The following is a 24730-nucleotide window of genomic DNA, read 5'->3' on the forward strand; positions in this document are numbered from 1 at the left end:
ACGATGGAGGATGAAGAGGTACAAACTGTCAGGTATAAAACAAGATACAAGGATATATTGTACACCATGGGGAATACAGTCAATATTTTATAATAACTATAAGTGGAGAATAACCTTTAAAAATTATGAACCACTATATTGTATATCTAACATATAATATTGTACATCAATGATACTTCAATTTTAAAAATATGATATTCTAGAATAAATACTTAAATAAATTAAAAATTAAAAATTAAAAAGAAACAAAAGCTTGGATAAACGCGTGTCATCAGGAAATCTATTTCTAAACCTGAGAGACAGTAGACTTCAAAACTATTACACGACTTACTCCTAAAACACTATTTTTTAGATACAGCCTAAAAGATCACTTTTAAAGGCTTGGTTGGCATCCGACCTGCTCCGCTTGTATCACCAAGGGAAGCAGAATGTCACAGAGAAAGCTTCTCAGTGTTGGCTGTGAATCTGGTGACCTTCCAAGGTCCTGTTGTGGGGTCTCACGTGGAAGGGACCCGCCCATCAGTACAGGTACCCTCCCTGAAGACATCCTGCTCCCAAGTTGCTGAAGTCCTCGGTCGGAAGCTCCCTCCTCGTCCCACCCACACACGCACCTCTGATGAAACACGAGACCTGACTGGTTTTTCATACAGCAAAGGGGCAGCAGTGTACACGAGTGCGTCTGCTCTAACTTCACACATGTGTGTGCCTCTAAAGGGATGAGACCACACTGTTGCTCAGTTTCTGAGAAATCTGCAGTCTTTACACAGTGTAATTAAGTCTTCAAAAACGGCAGGCATTCATATCTGCTAGGCGCGATGCTTTCAACCACATCTCCCAGGGCCACTGAGCAGCTGACATGGGAGGTGACAGCTCATTCTTTCCCCTTTCTGCACAAAACCAGCAAGTGAAATACATTCCAGGCATGTGCTTGCTTCTTTTCATTGTCATGTTTGCAATGGGGCTCTCCAGGAAAGGTAGGCGATGGGACACTGGGGTCTTCAGAGCACAGGCCATCTACACCCTCCCTGGGTTCTGAGAATCTCAAAACTGAACCCATCTGTCCACAGGCACACAAAACGTCAGAGGCGATACCAGAATCCAAGTGTCCTGACCTTCTGGGTCAGCTCTTCAAGGTTTAACAATGAGAATGAGTCATAGACTGCTAACCAGAAACTGTCCTGGCAAAAAGCCATGTCACTCTTTTCTACCTCACTTGTGGTCCTTTATAACCTACACACTTCAGGTTTCAGCTAATATTTTCCTCTTTTGATGGTAAACTCCTTGTAGTTAAGGATCACACCTTATTCTGACTGACTTCTCTGTTGCCTAGCAGATGACAATAAACATCTGTTGGTTCTGAAAAAAAAAAAAGTGGATTACAACTTAGAAAGCCGTGAGCTTCTCCCTTCTCCTGAATGTTGGCATAACACTCAAGAGCCTCCGGTAAGGTACCACCAAGAAATGACTTGAGTACGGGAAGAAAAAAGCAATTCACTAGCCGGAGGACCTAAATAGCCTGAAGAATCATCATTTGCCAGAAAAGAACTGGCTTCAAGTAGCATCGCTTCCTACCTTCAGCCAGACCTGCCGTGCACTTCAGATTTCACCGCATCAACACGCCACAACTGCATCCTGAGGGGGATCGGAGAGGCGCTGTATTTACCCCCCGCCTCCAAACAGCTGTGGCCAAGAAGGGACGGTCACCCGCTGCCTGGGGAGAGAGATGGGTCTCCCAGGCATCATCTCTGCACAGACAGCCTCCCCGACCACTCGGGCTCTGCATTCCGCCCCCACACACCACGGTTTCTACTCCCCTCCCTCCAGCCAATCCCATCTCTCCCTCATCCAAGCCCCCTATAGCTGCCCCAAGACTCGCTTCCTTTAAACACTACGTTTCCATTTCTCACTTACCCTCAAATGTAGAATCTCTGACTGCCTGACTTGGGGAAGAAGGCTCAATACACCTGGTGCTTTTTATTCTATTTTATTTTATTTGTGCTGCTTTACAACGCCCTTCAGTTTTGGAGAGGGGAACCTCCCCTTCTTCCACAGCTCCGTGGAAGCTGCTGTTCCTCTCCAGCCTTCCTGGACCCCGACCCCTTGCAAATCGCCCTTCCCTCCGCCCTCCTGCAACACAGAAGGCCCCCCAGACCATTCAGCATTTGGTGATACCCTGTCTTGTGCGACTGGTGCTGCCTCTTGAACACCGACCTCATTTCCCCTAAAACATTAGAAATTCCTTGTGCACAGAACCCAGGTGTCCTCCCCCTCTGTCTCATCTCCCTGCGCCCACCCCCAGCACACTGACAGGGCTGCAAACGACGCCCAGGTCCTCATCCCCAAGGAACACCTGGACAGACAGCATACTCTTTCCAAAGCCATTTTCCCGGCAACCCAACCCATCAAATCTGTCAGAGGCACATTCTGTCTTTAACATCCCTTTGGGCTTTGCAAAGAGTGAGGCTGATCCACAGGCTCTGGTCTTTACTGTCAGGACACTGTCAGAGGCTCCAGGCTGATCACTCAGCTGCCTTGGAGGCCAGGGCACCTTCCAAGGAAATATCTTAGGTCGAGGCATTACCATGACAACCAGAAAGCTTTCCATAACCTCCCACGTGTGGTCCACTGAACCTGACACCTAGTGATCAGCACAAGATAAAATTCTTTTAGTTACAACTGGCCATAACCCCACAATTGGTTCACTTCAGTTAAATCTTTAATTTTATCACCAGGGAATCTGTATAGAAAAGTGCTTTTGAGGTTATAATTTATATATAGTATATGTATATGTGTGTCCCTACAATTTCGTCTCCAGTTGCTCTGTGCAAAGTTGACCTCAACTTGACAATCACAGTTTTAGAAAACTGGAAAGCCGGTGGTGCCTGTTGGCTAAATTCTGTAATGGGCTAATGTGACAGCTGAGTCCTTTCAAATGTTTCTATTCATTGTTGTTATTTAAAAAGTTGTGTATATGAAACTTAGATATTATATGTTCTGAACTTTGATTTAATATATGCAATAATGCAGTGAAACCGTGCAATGCAAGGATGCAAACAATACAGAGGTCTTTATCAGACTAGCTCTGCTGAGAAAAAAAGAGTTTTCACGTCACGTTTGCTGAGACGAAACACAAAGAATGATCGTTTCTGCATAGGAGACTTGAAATCTATTCTCCTACTTGCAAAAGCAAAATTGAGTACCAAGCGGTCTCTGCTTATCCTTCCTCTTCCTGAATTAAATGCCACCGCACAGCACACAATGACCAGGCCACTCGTGCACGTCCCTGTGTTCTCACCACACAGCCCGCTCTCCTTAGCCAAGCTCAGTGATGACAGACTGAGCACACTCCCTAAGGGTCCTTGGCCAATGCATTGGAATATTCAGCAGTTGCATCAACATGTTCTAGAAATGACGTTGGAAACTACCGTGTGAGCCTAACTCATTGGACTATGGACGGGTAACTGAGAATTGGAACATCTGTTCTTAGAAGGGAAATTTAGCAAGGTTTTCTTAAGATGTTTCTTATAACAGAAAGAACAAAAATCCTATTTTAAAAACTCACCTCTTTTTTTTGGCTGTCACTTCTCCCGTCAATTCCAACCTACCACAGCCCTGGACAACAGGACCCGGAGTTTGACTTCAACTGACAGATTATGAATTTTTCTTTGCTTTGAGACACGTTTCTGGTGCGCTTTTGCCCCTTCGGATCTTCTAAGCTCGATACCGAATTCACCGTGACTGGGGAGGGAGTTAACAGCACTGACCACCACCTCACTCATCCTCATCCTATGCTTCCAACCTGACTTCTCTCTGCTTAGTCTCCACCCCTCCAGGGACAACACTGAGCGGCACATCCTTTCCACTGTGCGCAGCTAGGTCCGCGTATTGCACACCTTCCCCTGAGCCACGAGCTCCTTCAACCTCTCCTAGAGATAAGACGAGATGAATGAACCAAAGAATCTTCTACAAAACACCCCCACCTCTGTCCTCTGAGGGCACCTGACTAGGAGGGAAAAAATTATAAATTTTTACACTATTGCTCTAATTATTGCTGACCCTGAATAATTGTGGGTCAGTTCAGCCCCACATTTCAGCCAGTCCCTGGGGTATGTTCTTCAGTGTTGGGTAGGCGGACCCCGAGCATGCCCTGATATCTGTGGGGGTGGCTTTAAGGGTCCTGGCTCTCAGCCCAGGGTAAATGAGCTACTGACAAAGCTGTCACCTGACACCATGACACTCGTTGTGGCTTCCAGGCTTCGGGCTCGTCACAGGGGCTCCGTGACAGAGCCATCGTGCCCTTTCCCCATCCTTGCCCCACTTCCTGCGCTGGGATGGCCGGCCCTCAGTTTGGCCCACTGCCCTCTCTGGGCCAGCCCTGCCTCTTCGTCCAGGAAACCACATTTGGTGGCTCCGTGCCTCATGACAAGAAGCTCAGGACGTGCTTCTGCTAAGGTTCAGGGTGGTTCAGCCAGATCATTCTCTGAGACCTGATCCTTGACACCCTCCCAGGATGCTCCAGTGAGGCGACTGAAAGAGAAATCTTGGAAGAGACGGGGAAGCAGCAGCGTGAAGACAGGGCAGGTCATTCTGAAACTCACCTGACGTCGCCACCCCACCCAAGGAGGGGTGCAGCGGGTGGCACGATTGCTTTGTAAAGTTTCCTATATCCTAACTGACCCAAGATTTCCACAGTCTCCCTCAACAAAGGAAACAATGTATATATCAAACATTAGTCACAGTGGAAAACCTGATGCCTTCAAAAATTAGAAAGAGTTGTAAAACATTTTTATTGTTAGATGCTGGCTTCCTGGTTAAACTTTAATATTGCTGAGTTAACGCCTAACCGCTGTTCACGCGCAGTGGGGTAAATGAAGTGGATTCTGTTATCTGAGTGAAGTAACCTCACTGTCTTAAAGCAGCTCTTAGCTATTCTAAAAACTGGGATTTCCTCATCCGTAAATTATTTTTTATGTAATAATATCCCCATGGACATCCTCAAATATGATATTTTATTCAGTTCAGGGGCCTGAACAGGGGCTAAGAGAAAATAATGTTGGTTTCTGTGTTAACTTTTTTTTTCTTTTTTTTAGGGGTGTGGGGAGGTAATTAGATTTATTTATTAATTTTTTTAAATGGAGGTACTGGGGATTGAACCAAGGACCTTGTGCATCTATGTTAACTTTTAAACGAATCAGGAATAGTATTTTAATGATAGGAACTAATGGGGGTCAGGTGATGTAAATTACTTAAGTTGCGGTCACCAGAATGTCCTTAACTGGTGGAGGAGCTCCATGTACCCCTATGGGGAAGGGAGCAGCTTCTTGCCTGAGCTCAGGATCCAGGTAAACCCTGCTAATGTTAAGCTCATAACAGCCCCTGACTCTCTAGTTATGTGTCAATATGTGAGAATTAAAAATAACTTGCACTTCTTGAATAAATACCTAATTATGGGGAAAATGGTGAGGACCCAAAGTATGCTGCTTGAGTAGGAACAAGAAGGGAGGCGGGTGATGGAAAATTTGCTTAACATCAGGAAATAAATAATGCACCAGCCCCAGATGGGGAGAAGGGCATTCAGCGGGCATCATTACCGCACTCCTACAGTACATGTTGCATCCTGAGAGCATCACTTCTCACAAAGGATGCTGGGACCGTGGGTGCTCTGAGTTCTGATCAGGGACCATCACTGCAGACTCTGCCCCAGGGACACACGGGTCATGGTCACTGATGGCAGCTGCAGAGTCGTGCAAGCAGGACCAGCCACGCAGCTGGCACCACCTGGTGCAGAACGAAGACGAGGGCCCGTTGTGGAATCACGAATAAATAACAAATTAGAAATTCCCTGAGAGTTTTATGACGGCAACAACACAGCGCTGGACCCAGTGAGGGGTCCTTCCCAGCACAAAGGCCACTCTGCTGGCTGGGTGGTGGCCGAGAGGCCTCACTCACCACCGTCACGGCGTCATTCAGCAGGGACTCCCCGAAGACCAGGATGTAGAGCTGCTCGTTGACATGGATGTTCTCGAACACGGCGAGCACGGCCACCGGGTCCACCGCCGAGATCAGGCTCCCGAACAGCAGGTTCTGGAGCAGAGTGATGTCGCTCAGGCCGAAGGCTTCAATCTGGCAGATCCCGAACAGAGACACCCCGATGCCGATGGAATTCCACAGCGTCCCCACCACCGCGTACCAGAAGATGGTGCCAATGTTCTCGAAGAACGGCCGGGTGGGCATGAAGTAGCCCGCGTCCAGCACGATCGGGGGCAGGAGGTACAGGAAGAAAACATCTGTCTTCATGGCCGGGGGTGACTTCTCATCGACGCCAAAGATGATTCCGCCCAGGAGGAGCCCAACCATGATGAGAAGGCAGCTCTCCGGCACTATGGTGGGCAGCTTGTGGTAGAGGTGGAAGCCTGTTAGGGGAAAAATAAAGGCACGGAATTTGGGTCATGCAGGCATCATGGGGAGAAGACAAACACTCTAACAGAACCAATCAGGTCCATTTCAGAACCTCCCAGCTTTAGAGATTATGATGTCAAAGTCAGATGATCCCCGAAAAACTACCCACAAGGGACACTCAGGTGCAAATTTAACCCTAAACTGCAAGTAGAATGCTGTAAGAACACGGTATCTGTACAATACAGCTTTTGTCCAAATTCCAATTAAATTTTTTAAAATAAGACCATGCAATTTTACATTTAAAGCAATATCGTGATTCCCGTTTTCAGATGTGACATCTCATTTCCTCCCGATAAAAAGCTGAAGGAGTAGGCAAAGGCAGTCATTTTCACCTCCTTTTTTTATTTAAGTGGAAACTGAGGCTCAAAAAGATGCAGAGTCTTGTCAAGGTGGCCAGACCACAGGCCAGTTTTTGGATGACGGCTGTCATCTTCAGGACTCAGAAGAGTTTGTGACTTTTTTAATATTTTTCATTTCCAATTCTTTCATCTGGAATGCTGACCATGTTTAATTTTTCAGATGTCTGCCCCTTCAGAGTCAATCAAATGAACATGAAAGGTGTATCGAACAACTACCAAAAAGTGAGGGCTGTAAACACGCCATGATCTCCAATCTCAGACAGCTTCCAATCAAGACAAAAGAACAGATGTGTTTATGATTTACTCCAGTACAAGGCACCAGGCGATAAATCCCCAGTCCAGCACTAAGGGAACAGAGAAGGAGGAAAATTGCTGAGGACAGCCTGGAGGAGGCAGCATGTGGCATGAAACACATAGAGAAGGCAGAAATAGCCTCCTAGGAAGTGAAGAAATGGAAGAAAATGCCTCCTCCTACTTCATGTGTGCCTGGGCCAGCACGGCTGCCACCCGACCACTGCCCTTGGCTGAGGATCCAGAGCCCCGACTCTCCGCACGTGGCCCTGGAGGGGCTCCTGCCAGGCCCCAGCCGGGTGTGCTCATCTGTGAAATGGGGACAGGTGCACCTTCCCTTCAGGAGCTGGAACAGGAACAAACCCCTGGCCTGCAACATCACAGAGGCCCCCTAGTGTTGTTTCTCCCTCTCTTCGACGTGAAAAAGCCAGAGGAAAGAACTGTAAAGGAATGCCCAGGGTCAAGGCACAGGCTCTCTGCAGACAGACTGGAAAACGGACAGGGCCTGGTTTGTGCGGGGTGGAGGGGGTCCTCCTACTTCCTCTTCTGCCTTTTTCCCAGCCTCTGGTACCCCAAGTGGGGGTGCCACCTCTCACGGTGTTGCCAGGAGACGCTTATCGCTAAGAATGGAGGATGGGAAACCAGGTAGATGGGAGGAAGGAAGAAACACTGCCTGCTTAAATGCATCAGATGGACAGACCACGTGACCAATTCTGACCAGGACCCCAGGGATGAAGGAAACTGGGATGTGGTCAGCCCCTCATAGGCCTCACAGAATTTTTAGAGCCTTCCAATATCTCTTCAAAATCTATGCCAAGGAAGGGACAAGCCCAGACCCCAGTCGCTGGATGGCTACTTCTGTGACACACAGTAACTCACTATTCGTCCAGGAATTTTCAGAGAGGTTGACATGCAAGAGACTAATTAGCATCTAGGTAAAGTATGCGTGTCGTAACTGTTTCTCATAATGACCTTGTGAAAAGCAAGTCCATCTCTTCCTTTCCCACATAAGAGATAAACTATGCTTGAAGTTTGGGGGAAAATAATGAAGAAATAGTAAACAGATAAACACACTGTATTTTTCTGTCATCATATTTCTTATTTTTTATTTAGAGTTATTCATGGTTTTGAATTGTATATTAAGTTTTTCATCACTCACTGGCTTTCAGATAAAAAAAAAACCCAAAGCAATTATGTCTTTACTGCCTTGGCTACTTCCTGCTAAGTAGATCATCTTAGATTACTCTGTTCACTGGTCACATTCTTCTTTTCGAAGCTGCAGGTGGGAGGGGCCAGGGGATGGACGCAGGGATGTCCAGTCCTCGCTGTCAGCACCCGCAGCTTCTCTGGCAGCCAACAGAAGAACAGCGTGAGGTCTGTGTCATACGAATGTTGCAAAATGTCCTGTGAGCCCAGTGCAACCCAGGGGGCAATACACAAACCCCACCATCCAGACAGCCCGGGAAACACCCCGGGCTCAGCCGCACCGCACGACCCCGCCACGGCCGCGGCTCTGCCCCACGAAGTAAGAATGACACTGGACAGTTTTCAAAGTATTTCTGTATATATTGTGTCCAGGTGTGAAATGCGTGCCTCCCCACGCCGAGTAAAGTGATCCAGGAGGATTTCTGATCCAGCCAGGTGGGAACTGAGACCCGTGCTGTCAGAATGCTGAGTGCAGCCCTGGGCACACAGAGTATCCTTAATTAGAAAAGACTTCGGCTCGTGTTTCATGTGAAGTGCAGCATAGAGTTGCCACAGAACTGGTTCTGAATCGGTCCGTTTAGATCCTGGGGGTACAAAGCAGATTCTACAGCCCTCATAAGGTGCTGAGCATTTTTTTTTTTTGAAATACAGTCAATTACAATGTGTCAACCTCTGGTGTTCAGCACAATGTCCCAGAGCATCTTTAATTTTACTGAGTCTCATCTCCTTGTGGCTCTAGACCCTCACCTTTTTCTTTTTCTTTTTCTTTTTTCCTTTATCTTCATTTTCCATTTTTGTAACAGAAGGGTATTGACAAAGAAAGGATCAGGTTTGAAGAGATCGTTCTGAGGGTCAAACACTTTCCAGTGTGTAGGCGTTATTTAGGGGGAATGACAGAATCCAGGCAGTAGTTAAGTTCTGGTGACTGTTTCAGAAGAGACCTTTGCAGAGTCTGCTGGAGGGAGGGAGTCCTGTGCTGGGGGATGGTGACAAGACTAGTCTCCTGTAACCTAGATTCAAAACTCTCCATGCAGGCCAACAGTTGAAAGCAATTTTTATTTTCCTGCCCCAGGTTAGAAGTTAAATTCCGGGATCTGTCTTTCAACCCACGCGTTAGTAAATGATCGAAGCCTGTTTTGGTTTTGCTGTTTGCCCACTGCTGTTGTTACCCAGGGAGCTCACCCACCCAGCCAGGCACCTTGTGTTGGGGTTTTATTTTCTCTTTGGTTTTGATTCCTTGAAAAGCCTGTCTTCTAAACAAACTGACCACTTGTCTAAAATAAATCAATCAAATTTTGGGAAAGGAACCCATAATTGCCCGTCATTGCTACTGATTTCATCTTTCAATCAAGCCGTTGCTCACACTCAGCTGTGGTTTACATGGTAAAGATCGATGTGCACGCTGGTACCTGGGGCTACACTAAGAAACTGCCCTAATTTGGTGAATTATACTATCTTCCAAACTTCCTAGAATCAGAACATTTTCATTCACTTTGCCTCCTCTCTGGCTCCTGATCACCAGCTCAGTGGTCTTTGTACATCCATGAACTGTCCCCTGCACCTCTCGTTGCAAAGACCAGGAGAACTTCCACGAACATCAGGATGTACGCATCTCAAGGATTCCCGCGTTGATTCTTATGGCCCCACCTTCATCCTATTCATTACGCTTCATCAAAATTATAGCCAAACCTACTAGCACATTTAGTGGAGAAATGGAGACTGGCATCCTGCCAACTACACACATTTGTCCAGAGATGTAAGCACAGTAATAATTCTCCTGATTCCAGGGACCTCAAACACAAAATTCAAAACATCAAGATCAAATGAAAGCGAAAAAAAAGCAAGCAAAAAAATCACTACAGAGGGAGCGCAGTCATTTACTACATAAATTAGCTATCTTATCAACCAGCTCTTTGGCAAAACCATTAGCACTCTTGAGCCGAGCTAAGGATAAAACAAAACAAAATACAACAAGGACCTACTGTATAGCTCAGGGAACTATATTCAAAATCTTGTAATAACCTATAATGGAAAAAAATCTGAAAAAGAATATATATATATGTATGTATGTATGTATGTATAACTGAGTCACTTTGCTGTATACCTGAAACATTGTAAATCAACTATACTTCATTAAAAAAAATTAAACAAAAACCAAAACAACAAAGACTCCCGTGAGAATCAAAATTGCTGACATATGTGAAACAACTGAAAATATAAAGAGTATTGAGAATGTAGACATTGTAAGGTCTGTGCATCCTAACAGCCACGGAGGTAGACAGACAAAAAGGACACAAGGTGTCCGCCCCTGGAGCCTCGGCATGAGAAGGGAGGGACAGCGAGCATGCAGAGGCTGGTAAGTTAATGATCACACATTCAGCAGGGATAAAAGCACTGCAGAAAGGAAGCCCCTGGGCCCAGAGAGACTGGGGCAGGAGCTACTGCACGCATATTTTCGAATTTCCTTAAAAACGTGAGCTCAGGCTAGAAGGGGCCGCTTCCCAGCCTTCCAGATGGTTCACAAGAGAAGGCACGGAGGGTAATGCTGCTCTCCCAAGGAGACCGGCTGACCCAGTGTATCCTTACCAACCCTGAAGAATGGAAACTTCCATCAGATAGGAAAGGCTGGGGGGGTCTCATGAGCCCTCTCACCATCCCAGTGTTCTGTTAGGGAAAATGCGCACTCAGCCAGCGTGCGATTCTGCCTTACAATCCTGGTGATAGAGAAGGTTGGTGGACGGTTATAAAATAACAATAATGACTTTTGGTAGCACTTTGTTTTAAAACTCTTTCCCATCCAGGTTCCTAAAGGAACCCTGTTTGGACAGAAAGTACAAAGGGTCTTGGAAATCATCTGCGGAGAACCGCTTTCTCCTGCCTTTGTGTGACCGGATGTGTCTGGGGACCCTGATGACACTGAGGACACCCAGCAGCCCAGGCGGTGTCAGGAGGGTTGGGAAGAGAGGCTGCTCCTGCAGAGAAGGTTGCCCGTGACCACCAGCCCCTGACACGGGGCCTTTCCTTCTGCCCTCACCTCCCATGCCCGGCTCCCTACCCTTCAGTGTCAAGCCAGGAACCTGGGGCAGAACAAACAGGGTGCACTGTCCTTCTTTTCCCTTGCAAATTAGCTTCCAAAAGCAGAATGATGGCTTTTCAATTTGTACAACACTAGAAGTGGAAATATGCATAATTCAAAGAGAAATTTATGCTTAAGACCAACAGCAGGAGGCTGGATCTTGCAGACAATCTAACAACCTGCTACAGAGCCACTGTGCAGAAGACGCTTTCGTGGGGTAACGATGTCATACTTTGGAGACAGAAGCAGCACATCTGTTTCCACCCACGGGCTAACCACACTTCCAAGGTCCGTAAAGGAGCAAGCTTTCTAAGAGGATTAACCCTATCCCCACAACCACCTAATCAGGAAGCTACTATCATTATCCCATTTCACAGATGAAATAACTGAAATTATAGAGGTATATTAACTCACCCCCAAATCCACAGCCAGTAAGTGGCCGAGCCCAGATTTTTGGCAACAGAGCCTAAGGCACCCCTCAAAGCATGGGCAGTAAGAGCAGGTGCGTTGTAAGTGGAGCGATCAAGCACGTTACCATCCAGACTTCGTGTATTTGAGGGGGAGTGGGCACGCTGCACTAAGATGTGTGCCAGGACAACAAGTGTGAACCGCAGATAATCGTGGACAAACCAGGATGGACGGTTAACCACCACGTGATTAAAGGGAGATGAAACCAAGAGTGCTTCCAAATATTAGTTACTTATGTCCACGGTGTTATTCACTGAGCACCTACTACATGCCAGGCACTGTTCTAGGCAGTGAGTCAAACACACAAGTCCCTTCCGTCCTAGAGCTCACATTCTGAAATGTCACTGACGTGTGCACAGGTGTCTGTGCTGTGTGTGTGTGTGTGTGTGTGTGTGCAATTCAGTGTGTACGCATGTGCAGCAACGAAGCCCATTTAGCATCTTTTCTCCTGGAAATCTGTTGAAATAGAACTTTGGCCAATGAAAATTTACACAGTAGCCCAAGTTGGGTTACCTCGAACTTACGACTCCTTAACATGTTAAATATATATTTCAAAAGCATTAGAATTCCATGTTGCCTAAGTTCGGGAAGGTGGAAAAGGCTAGACCAAGATTCAGAAATTCTGGACGCACGTTCTAGGTCTGACGCTACTCCGGAGATAGGCAGCCTTGCCTTTTCATGGCGTTTTCTCTCCTTCTCCCCGTATAGAGTCGCCATGAGGTCACACTGACCTTAACTTTGCAGTATCAGCTTGCATCCACAGATTATTTCAGTCGGGTCCACACAATGCGCCTGTGGGGCAGGCGGGATGGCATTCTCATTACTGTCTGATTTTACAGGGAAAACCTGAGATGCACAAAATGAGGCAACAGGGTTCACACGTGAAACTCAAGCTCTGGCCTCTGGGTCCAGGTGAAGGGCGAGTGAGAAGGGACATCTGGTGCCCTGGAGACCACAGACGATGTCCAGCACTTTACATCCTCCTCCAGGAGAGGCAGGGCACAGTGACAAAGGACACCGGCCTGGACCCACCTCTCCCACTTAATAGCTGCGATACCTTGGTGAGTCGCGTAGGCTCTCTCAACCTGTTTCCTCATCTATTTTTTTAATACTGGGGGTAATGATGGTGCCTACCTCCCAGAGTCACTGTGGGGATTAAATAAGATAACGGCACAAAGCACTCGGCCCGAATACCTGGCGCGGGGTCAGGCTCCCTCCTTGCCGGCTGTTATTTTATCAGAGAAGCCACAAGAGGCGGATTAGCTGGGCTCACCCATCTCCACCCTCCACGCCACAGCAGAAGACTCTGCGCGGGCACACTGTGCTACCCAGGCTCCCCGCCCAGGGACCACAGGGACCAAGCTCTGGACCAGGGGGCGGCAGCAGTGGCAGAGTCACGGAAATACTGCGACGGAGTGGTACCCAGCCCTGCGCCACCACGGGGGACAGTCCACAGTTAACAAGATCTGTAAGCTGCTCCAGGACGCCCTCCATGCTGGGTGGGCCTGTGCAGTCTGTTTCATTTCCACACCTGCTGAATATAATTGCAAATTTGATTCTTCTTTCCTTTAACCCATGAGCCTCCGTATGCCAACACTATGGAAGAACACAAAATTCACCTTTAAAATACGATGCTGTCGCAACCACAGGGAGGAAGGGCTTTCAGAGGAAACCCCATGTCCTCCTCTGGAACTAATGAAGAGGGACGGGAATACATGCATCTTCAAACAGGGATGAACGATAAAAATCAAGACTAGAAAGCCCCAGGGCAGTGATGAACAGCGTGCAGGATTGCTGCAGGAAGTACCTCAATTATGATTCATTCCATTTAAAAGATGTAATTGCGAGAGAGCAGGTTATAATTGTGCACGTCCCATCTAGGATGACAAGACACCCGTGTCTACACAACACTTGAATAGATGCACACATGCTTCTCTGGGCTTGAGTTTCTTTTGCTTTTTAAAAGTAAAATCTTTGCCAGCAATGTTTTCCTTCCCTGCAGAGTACCTCCTAGTGTCCCTGTAGAAATATTAAACAGAGGGTACAGATGCCCACTTCTGCTATTTAAATACAGCAACCAAGGAGGTGATGACTTGCCAGGGTCATAAAATAAATTTAAGAGCAGAACTGGAACTGAGCAGGGTCCTCCCACTTCTGATCAGGGGACTTCTCCACCATGTGGGTCCCACACTTCTTCAACTGCTGGCTATTTCTCTTCTATCCAAGTAGATAAAAGAGCGGATAAAACAAAGGCAGAATAATCACACGATGCAGAGAGAAAAGCCAGGAAAGTACATATTATTTTCACAGTAAATTAAAGAGAATCCACTATGATATTCTACAAGCAGAACTTAACCAGAGACGTTAAATATCATACAGAAAGCCATGTAAAACGTCACTGGGCCACCCAACAATGTGGGCACGTATAGAGACTCCTTTTACTACAAACGTGTAATATTAATATCCAACACATTTGAAACAAAGGAAAATGTCCAGGAGGCCAGGAATAAGGAGAGAAATCAAGGGATGTCAGTAGGATTTCAAGCCACAGTGAACCAGGGGGATTCCAGGCAAAATCTCTGCCCTGTGCACTGGGACCTGGCATTTAAAGACCCACGTGAGGACAAGAAATCTGATTTCATACCAGTAAGGGGAGGACTTGTCCATAAATTCCTGAGTTTCAAGAGCTGCTTTGTTCTAAATAAACAAATCGTAAAAGATGCTCATAGCCGGGGAAAAACAGAAGGAAGCATGTCAACTCTTTATAGCCTGGGCAGAGAGGAAGATTCACCTGTGAAGTATGAAATTCAAGGTCGACACCACATTCAGGTATAAGATTTATTAACCTTGAGTCATTGAGGAAAACCGAGTTGTTGAGTCACCTAGGAAAAACGATCTGGGAACTAAGCTAAAATCAGGCTAATGCAAAAACCAATCACCGAAACCCTGAGTCCCAGCAATAACACGCAAACCACACGATAAGAATCTTTCACAACTTGAGGAAAACAGACCACCGCCAAGAAGACTTCCCCTGCTGAAGTGAAGTTCACAATAAAAACTATAATCTATATAAGGAGATACATCCAAAAGGGAAAGTCAGTAAATATGATAAACATAAGGACTAGCAACCCGAGAACTAAAAACAACAACCTGGAAAAAAAAAAAACCGATGAAATGAGTATAGTTTAAATACATAAAAGACTTACAGGAGGAATTGAAAAACTACCATTAAATAATAGAATAGCACGAACAAAATGCAAATTAACCGCTAACAGCACAAATGAAAATATAATTAAGATAAAAAAATCCGATGAGTAGGTTAAGCACAGATTAGAAACACAGAGTAATGTGGTAGGCTGGAAAGAAGATCTGATAAAATCCCCAAGAAACAGAAAAGAAAGAAAAGAGATGAAAAACAGGAAACAATAGTTAAGAAACATGGACCTACAACCAGTTCCAAACAAGAAAAGTAAAACAAACCCATATCTAGATACATTAAGGAAACAGCAGAATATCAGAAATAACCAAGTACAAAAGCTTAACTATAAGCAGAGAGAAAAGTCAGATTAATTTCAAAGGGCCACGTAACAACATATGTAACAACATAATTCTCCATAGCAACAAAAGAGAACAGAAAATAAGAAATACCTTCCAACTGATAAGCAATAATGATTCCAACACCTGTACTCTGTTACATAATCAATCATTTAAGAGGATATTCGAAATAAAGACATTTTCAGACAAAGACCAAGAGAATTTATCATTCAAAGCCTCCTACCCCGAATTATCCACTAAATAACATATTTCAGGAAGAAGAAAGCAATCTGGAAGAAAAAGGGAGACAGAAGAAGTAATAGTGAAGGAAAAATGGTAAGCATGTTTACAAATCAATTTAAACATTGCTTATAAAAATTAAAAACTAATTTGGAGTAAATTAAATACAAATCAGGTCTAAATTATAAGGCAAAAAATTAGAATGCTAAAATGGACAGGTAGCAGGTATTTTTTTTAGAGTATTATTCAGGACAAAGGTAAAATAATAATCAAAATAGCAAATAATAAGTTTACTGTGGTCTAGAAAGTAATTTTAATATCTTACATAAATTAATTAACTTTCACAACAGCCTATGACATTGGTGCTATTGTTATCCCCTTTTTTCCAATAGCTCAACTGAACCCAGAATTTAAGTTATGTCCCCCAAATCATACAATTACAAAATATGAGGAAAATGCACCTGGGATGTGACCCAAGGCAATCTGGCATGATTTCTATAAAATCAGGTAATTATATTAAAATTGAAGAACAGCCACAAAAGGAATGGAAACAGAATGTATGATAATGTATTAAAAAAAAAAAAGGAAACATTTGACTAAGCCAAAATATGGCCAGAAGAGAAAACTAAAGATACCAAGTAAAAGCACGGTAAACAGAAAGTAAAGTCCAAATATATCATTACTCACAGTAAATGTAATTACACCTCTCTTTAAACTACAGATATTTGAAAATTCAAAGATACAAAATGCAGTTATATGTGGTTTAATGAGATACAGCTAAAGCAAAATTACCCTTTAGATAATCCAGTATATTTGGTAGTAATGGTTAGGGAAAAGATATGTCTAGAATATTTATATATATATATATATATATATATAAATATGGAATATATATATATGGAAAACATTGATGCAAAAATACATGTGCAAAAAGAAGTTCTATTTTGAATAGCAACTGTAATATAAGAAAAAAAAGGACTTTGAGCCACAAGGAAATAATTTAAAATAGAGAAGTCAAAAATTAACCTAATAATTAAAGGAAGAATTCACTCAGAATATGTAACAATATGGAACTAGTATATACTTACTAACACAGCATCAAAATATATAAAGCAAAAAATGACAAAATGACAAACAGCAACTGACATCACAATCTTAGAGGCTGATTTTAATGTACCTCAGAGCCTAATAGATAAAGTAGCCTAAAAATTTGATAATGCTATTAAAGATCTGAATACTATAATTAGAAATTTGTTCTAGTCCTGTATGTGCATGTATGTGTGTGTGTGTGTATATGTGCACATGTGCCTGCATGCAATAAATACAGAACACACAATCTTTATCAAGCAAGCCTTGACATAAAGTTTTTTAAATGGCCACATATTAAGCCACAGAGAACATCTCGATCAATATCAAAAAATCAGTAACAGGTCTAGATAGCCAAAATGGACTAAAATCTGAATAAAATATAAATAACCTCATATCTCTATATGTCTATTAACTAAAGACACAATTCTAAATAAATATCAGGTGAGAATAAAAAAATAACAAGGAAATTTTAAAATACTGAGAACTGAACAACAGTGAAAACTCTACATATCAAAACCATGCAAAGCAACTAAAATAGGACCAGGAGGATCTATTTCTAGCCTTAACTACATAGATTGCCATTCCTATAAGATATACTCATCTGGATCACAGGAATTCATCTTTAAGAAGAGTTTCATTTAATATTCCTATTTCACCTCATGGGGCACTTCTTTGACTTCATAAAGACCAAATTGGATTTTATGGACTTTAAATTGGTAGCTGATACATCCAGCAGTCATCTTTTCAGTTTTATCACTAATATGTTGTGTTAAGTTCTCCTCAGAATACAGATGGTTTGCTAGTTAATAGCAGTAATGATTTCACACAATTTATTAGGAAAGTGTAATTTCATTTGCATCATCTCCCAGAATTCTTTAGTCTTTGCCATTGTCTTTATTGTTATTATCACCATTTGCAATAAAGATAAACTTACATAAACTTAGAGTATCATGGATATGTTTTGTTTGGAACATGGTCTTAAGTGTCAGTTTACCACCACAGCCTTGAATTGAATGAGAACAAGTAAACAGCCAGACTCTGAAGAAACTGATGAAGGGAAAATGGCTTATTAGGAGCAATAATAATGAAAGAAACCTACTGAAATAAGTTGGTCTATTTCAAAAAGACTAATGTCATTTTAGCTATGCTAATTTTGGAGCTTAGTTCATTAAAATATTTATCACTGAAAATATTGAAAGTAATGTTAATTTTTATGTTTTCAACCACAAGTGTTTTTTCAGGGATTAATTACCCTTGTATGGTGGGAATCAACATATTAGAAAACAAATACATTTGAAATTAATGAGCTAAGCTTTCAATTTGATAATTATTAAAAATAACAAAATACACCCAAATAAAATAGGAGTAACTGAAAAATAAAAAGCAGAAATTCATCAGTTAGAAGCCAACCAATATCTAATTCTTTGAAAAAGAATAAAATAGATGATAAACTTCTACACATTTTGATCAAAGTAAAGAAAGACAAAAATAACAATGTTAGGGATAATAAAATAGAACATGAATACAGATAAAGTGGAAAATTTTTAAATAATAAAAGATAACTTTTCTTCCTATAACCAAAACCCAAATGAAATAATAACTTGCTAGAAAAATAAAAATACAAAGAGCAAAACTGATCCAGAACAACACAAATAAGCCAGATGGAACTATAAATTTTAAAGCAATTGAATCATTGGTGAAAATCCACCCATATACAAATCATCCAATTCACTTGGTTTCATAGTTGAGTTTTTACAACCCTTCCCGGAAGAAACACGTTTATACAAAAGGTTCTTTGCAGACCTGCTAGGGCTTCAAGCTATATGAAAGAATTCTGTAAAAAAAGAAAAGGGCGGGGCATCTCATTAATGATAAATTAATGTTGTTTTCACTTTTAAAGTTTATACAAAGAGTAACATTTTTGGTTAAAAAAAATGACCTGCTATTATTTCAAAAGGTACAAAAATATTTCCGTGGTAGGGTGCAGTGATAAAACTCTAGAAGGCACCAGAAAGCATCTTTAGAAAGTCACTGAACTCATCCTTCGGACTGAAAACAGGAAATGTATGGTTGGCCCAATGGGAAGAGAGGGAGGCGTTGAGACAGTAACACATTACAACTCCTCTTTGAGCTTTTTAGGAACAAACACATGCCATCAAGAGGACCTGGCTTCAGAAGTGTGTTCAAAGTGAGATGTGGTTCAAATCCTAAGTGAAGACCATGAGCTCCGTTTGCTGACCAACCAGTTGGTGAATATGCTTCCGGAAAACCAAATATGACAAAGAGAAACAGATCAAAGGCAAGGACAGGCTTTTCCAGAGATCAAGATCTCAGTAATTAGGCAGACATTAACCAAAGAAAATCTCTGGCTTCACATTTTAAATTCAGGACAGTCGAGCCCAGAGGAGAAAGCTTCATGGACCAAACTGTTTTGCCTTTCCCTTAAAATAATAATACAAGTTATTTAATTTCAAAAAGATGAAGAGAAGGGGAAAGTTCTGTATCCTGACCCCAAGTTCAAGAGCAAAAGAAATGAAAAGGACAAGGTGAGTGCGGACACCTGGAAGAGGCAAACGGGCCAGCCCCACAGGACTACAAGATAAGTGCAGGGGCTTCTGGGGGACCACTGAGGACAAAGATGGGAGCTTTGTTGAACAGCAGGGGGACCTTGGATAGAGGTAGAACACATGCCCAAATTCACTCAGTTTAGGAAAAATCCCTCTGACCTACTATATGGGCAAGGAAATCAGAGAAGACAATCTTAGAACATTCCCTCAATTTTTTTTCTTCTTAATTCTTTGGCTCCCTATCATTCCAGGCTGCAGAATTCCATCCTGTGTACAGGACTTACCAGGCAAAGTGTGCATTTACAACTGTTAAAAAAAAAATCAACGGTTACTCAAAATATAAACATTCAAAATGAAAGAAAAATAAGAATTCACACATGTGAGGATCTGAGTGAAAAACAAACTGAGACGATGTTTCTTGCCAAAATTTTACAAACTTTTCAAAGGTGCCCTGGATTGTCTATGTTCTTTGTTTATTTAACCTACTTCACACACACATACACAACATTATCACAGTTATCATTTTAGGAAACGTTGTAACTACAGAACTTTCTTTTTGACCAAATGATTAGGAAGTCGATTGTCGCTGATAATTGAGTAAAACAATGAAAGTTAAGTTGGATCATTCAACACTCTGCCAAAAATGCATTTTCTCCCTTCTGGCTGTAGTATTTCTAAGGCTATATTGTGCTGCAATCTAGAAAACTATTCTGAATTCACCACCTGGCATGATTTAAACCTCCTACAAATGCTGTTAGGAGCCTCTGTTGGGGGCAGTCTGTTACTAATCACTATCAATGTTTCTCCACGTTCTACTGGGCAGGAAAGTTCAGCTACACGAGGCACATGGCATTAAAGTGCCCCAAATACATAGTAAACAATCTTACGGTTACTGGAGGAAAGGGGGTGGGAAGGAATAAATCTGGGAGTTTGAGATTTATAAATGTTGGCCACTATATACAAAAATAGATTTAAAAAAAACAAATTTCTACTGTACAGCACAGGGAACTATATTCAGTATCTTATAATAACCTTTAATGAAAAAGAATATGAAAGGGAATACATGTATGTCCATGCATGACTGGGACACTGTACTGTGCACCAGAAATGGACACGTTGTAACTGTACTTCAATTTAAAAAAGGGGGGGGGGTGCCTAAAATAGAAACTGTGGCATTTTGCATGAGTTAGCACTCCTGTTACCCCAAGCCTCACATCCCCCTGTGCTGCTCAATTCATCACCCTACCCAAATATGAGCAAATTAAGTCATGTAAGTCACCTCAAATAATAGTTTTTTCCAATACAAAAGTTAAAATAGAATTTGAATGACTACAGGACTGTTTAATGGGCTGTCAAAGTGTCCCTCAGTACCAGCACTCTTCCCCAAAGCCAAACAGCACGTTTAGGACTAGGGGGGAGAGGAGCAGGGGCTGGGGATCTCTCGGCATCTCCCAGCTCTTCTAGGAACAGAGCTGCAGCAGGAGCTCAGGGCTGGACTATGTACAGGAAGAACCTAGAAAAGACCCCAAGCACCAGCTTTCGGTATTGCAAAAAGCTGCACTTATTTCTCTGAGAACCGTAGCCTTCATCCCACCACAGCCATCTCCGCTCCACTGAGACCCTTCTGGCCGGGAGACATGAACGTCTGTCCCCTTCCATCTCTGTGTCACCCCAAATGCAAGGAGGAGATAGGAAACAGTCACCAGAGAAGTTCCAGATTTGGGGGGAGGCAGAGAGAGGGACGAAAGAGCAAGTGCCAGGGAATAAGACACATCTGGATGAGAGCACTGCCGACGGGCAGAGACCTACACCTAGGAACTCTCACCAGCACGGACGCCTTTTAATGAAACACCGCCCAATTAACATGATGAGGGCAAAGATGATTATGATGGGAAAAAAGCAAGTGTTAAACAGACAACCCACAGAATGAGAGCACTCAGAAAAGGCTGAGCTTAAAACAGAAGCAGAGAAATGCAGGCAGCAGCCCAGCCCAGTGGGAAAGGAACCAGAGTGTCAGAAAACTACCCGGGTGGCCCCTGCAACTCCTCCTCCGCCCCTACCAAGGATGTCAACGCTCAGGGCTCACTGCACGCCCCGCACAGGCCAAGGTTAGACATATCTGTTCTCCTTGAATCCTCACAACCAAACAAGGCCCCAGGGTAGACATGAAGATGAGACGTCAGGGAGAAATGGGTGGCATTCAGGCTCACCACCTCCCACCAAGTTAACCTCCCAGTTTTCAGGGTCCTCGTACATGAAGTGCGGTCATGACACCTCCCCAGGATGGTTGTGAAAATGAGAGATAATGAACTTAAGTGCCAACTAGAGGCTGTTATTAGTGTAATTAATCAGATTAAAATTATCAAGGGTGAAGAACAGAAGAAAGAAGTCGTAATTGAATAGAAATGGCACCAGAGAAGTAGTAATGGAAACAGAGCACGGAGGCGGCCCACAGGTGATGGAGGCTCAGGGAGGGGAAGGGTGGACTGAGCCTGCACGTGGCTCCCCGCTGTGTGTCCGCGGGCAACTCATCATGTAAACTCTCCGAGCTTCAGTTCCCACCTCTATCAAGTGGGTATTAATATCTGCCCTTCCCACTTGGCAGAGCTGTTGTCAGGACAGTTATGGTCCCCAAGTTTACAGGCAACAAGTTTATCATGTGTATCTGTTTAACAGATGGGGAAGTCCATTTCCCCTTATCCCATTTCTCAGGCAAAATTCAAACACTCAACTAGTGGAACCATGTCAAAGTCAGGCAATTACACGTGGCAAAGCCACGACCTAGCACGTGCTTCCTTTGGGCATCACTGACAGAACTTAGTTAATTTAAACTGACACTGAAGGTTCGCTTCAGGCTAACCTCCTGCAACTTCTACCTTCTATAAACCACCCCCCTTACCTGCTTTGCACTTCCCTCCCAATTTATGCATTTATTCCTCTCTGGAATGTTGCTCCGTTTCGTCTCCAACTGACCATATCCCAGTCATCCTTGAAAACCAGATTTAAATGCTTTCTGGGCACAAGGAAGTAATTCACTTATCTCTACACTGCATATTATCTTTTCTGAATGTCTTATTCCACTAAGCACTTTCCTGTATTAGGATCACTGGGGTGGATGCCATCTCTCCCACCAATCTATAGCTTAAAGGATGCTGGCAACGTGTCTTTCTATCCTTTATGAAGACCTGCCTCACCTTAGAGCATGAGACCTTTCACAGGGCAAATGTATAAAACCTATGCAATAATGCAGAAGTTTCTCTCTGTTGACTCGATAACCTTTTGGAATCAGTGCAACAACAGTAGTTGCCATATTTTAAGATTTAAAAAAAGTATTTAAAATGTAAAGTAAAAAAAAAAAAGAATGTAAAGCACCAGGCTCATAATAAAAGTTTATGCGGGCTGACAAAATGAAAATGAGAAAATACATTCGGAGTCTGCTGTTTTCCAAGTGAGCGTTAAAGGTAGTTTTGAAAAGTGGGTTAATTATTTTTAAACATGCATCTTACTTCATTGGCCTCAGTCACCAAGAAAATGCTTCCTGGAGAGTGACAGCCTCAGACCAGAGGAGGGAGGAGGCAGGGCGTTGCCGTCGTGCTGCGGGCACTCAGGTGTCCTTGGTCCCCTTCCATGCACCTCAGGAGTCAGGGGCACGGCAGGGTCTGACTAGGCGCATCTCTCCGGGCATCCAGGCTTCTAACCTTTAAACTGTTCTAGCCTCGCCCCTCTCCCAATAGGTGAGAGCTACAAACTTGAGCCCACCGGCTCCCTCCCTCAGTAAAGACCTCAACTTTGGCAGAAGGCTGTCACTCCCGGCGTCCGAGGCATAAGGAGCGGTAAATCGCTCAGTGTGTGCGGTCTGAAGCTCGGGGGCCATTTCAAGGCCAATGTCCAAAAAGAACCAAAGCACGAAACGGCTCCTCCCGGGGTCCCTCTCGCCAGATGAAGTTGTTCTGTAGCCCCGGCCCTGGTCCACGGGAGGCGGCCACGACTCAGAGGTCAGCTCGCCAACCGGGGCACCCTCCCGGGCTTCCCCTCGCGGCGGCCCCCGCCCCCTGCGCGGGCCCGCTCGCTCACCGATCTTGGCCAGGGAGGCCAGCAGGATCCACAGAGTGATCTCGAAGGGGATCTGCACGTGGGGGTAATCCAGGGTGAACACCGGCAGGCGGCTCTCCTCGAACGGCGTCGTCCCGGGCGCCACCACGCTGGCCGGGCTGGGCGGGCTGGAGCTGGTGCCCATGGCCCGCGGCGCGTCCAGCAGGGTCTCGGCCAGGGCGCCCGCCGGCCCCGCCACCTGCAGGAGCAGCAGCAGCAGCAGCAGCGGCGGCGGCGGCGACGGCGCCCGCCTCCTCGGCCCGGCGCCCGCCGGCTCCATGGGCTCGGCCCCCCGCGCGCGGCCCTCGGCGCGCTCAGCGCATCGCCCCGGGCCGCGCCGCCCGCCGGGCCCCACACGGAGCGGCCCGGGTGTCTGCCGCGCACCGGCCGAGCTCCCACCGCGAGCGGGCGCAGCGCCTGGCGGGCGCGCACGGGACGCGAGGCCACGGCGCGGACCCTCGGCGCCCTCAGCCGCCCTCCGCCGCCGGCCGCCGGCCCATGTCCCGGCCGCCGGCCGCCGCAGCTGCAGGCCCGGCCCCGGGCGGCCCGCGGGCGGGGGCGGGGCGGGGCGGGCGCGGCGCCCGGGCCGCGGGGCGGGAGGACGCGCCCGGGGCGGGCGCTTGGTGCACCTGCCGAGCCCGCCGGCCACGCGGGGCCCCGAGCCGCGGGGGCGGCGGCTGCGCTCCCCTCGGGCCCACGCCGCGCGCCGCGCGCCGCGACCCGCCACCCCCGGAGCCGGCGAGCTCTGGGCGGACCGGCCGCGCCCGGCGCGAGGGGGCCGGAGCTGTCCCCGCCCCGGAGGCCGCGTCGGGCACCCATCCAGGGAAGCGGCCGGCGCGACCCACGCGGCGCGCGCTCTCCCCGCCGCTTCCAGAGAGGGGCCCGGGGACCCGGGGCGCGGGGGCGGGGCGCGGGGCGCGCGCCGTACGGAAGGTTTAGAAAAGCCCCGTTTTGTTCCCCTTCCCGGAGCCGTCAGCTGGCGCACAGGGCGCGCTCTCCGGGCGCCGAAACTCCCGGCGCAGAACTCAGTGTTCCCACGCTCCCACCGAACCCCCTCCTTTGCTTTTCCACCGTGTTCGGCTTTCACTCATCGTGCCCCTGTGGCTCCCACTTCTCTCCTCCCCGCCCCCGGTCACGAAAAGGAGAAACTGCTGCTCTGTTTTCAGGCTTAGAGGTGTACATGTCCGCGAGCAGCAGAACCATAATTATTCCGTGGAAAACCCGTGATTTGCCGAGCTCAGATCGCCTCGCGCCGCTAATTACAGGGCGGGCTGCGGGAGGAGGGGGAGGAGAGGAAGCCTGTTCTCCTGGAGCCGAAAGAGCTTCATCCCCCAGCGCCCAAGGTCCTC

General features: G+C 45.6%; 1 protein-coding gene across 1 annotated transcript in view; it reads right to left on the reverse strand.

Annotated features, from left to right (window-relative positions):
• The window catches only part of SLC9A2 (solute carrier family 9 member A2), a 55301-nt gene extending 31396 nt beyond the window's left edge, over positions 1-23905 (reverse strand). Inside the window, exons 1-2 of the mRNA XM_072951233.1 lie at positions 23364-23905; positions 5950-6413 (exon numbers count right to left, since the gene is read on the reverse strand). Of these exons, the coding sequence (XP_072807334.1) occupies positions 5950-6413; positions 23364-23661 (762 nt within the window). The 5' untranslated portion in view covers positions 23662-23905. The remainder of the gene's footprint in view (positions 1-5949; positions 6414-23363) is intronic.
• Positions 23906-24730: the final 825 nt, after the last annotated feature.

The sequence above is a fragment of the Vicugna pacos genome, chromosome 28 (genome assembly GCF_048564905.1).
Source record: "Vicugna pacos chromosome 28, VicPac4, whole genome shotgun sequence".
Classification (NCBI taxonomy): domain Eukaryota; kingdom Metazoa; phylum Chordata; class Mammalia; order Artiodactyla; family Camelidae; genus Vicugna; species Vicugna pacos.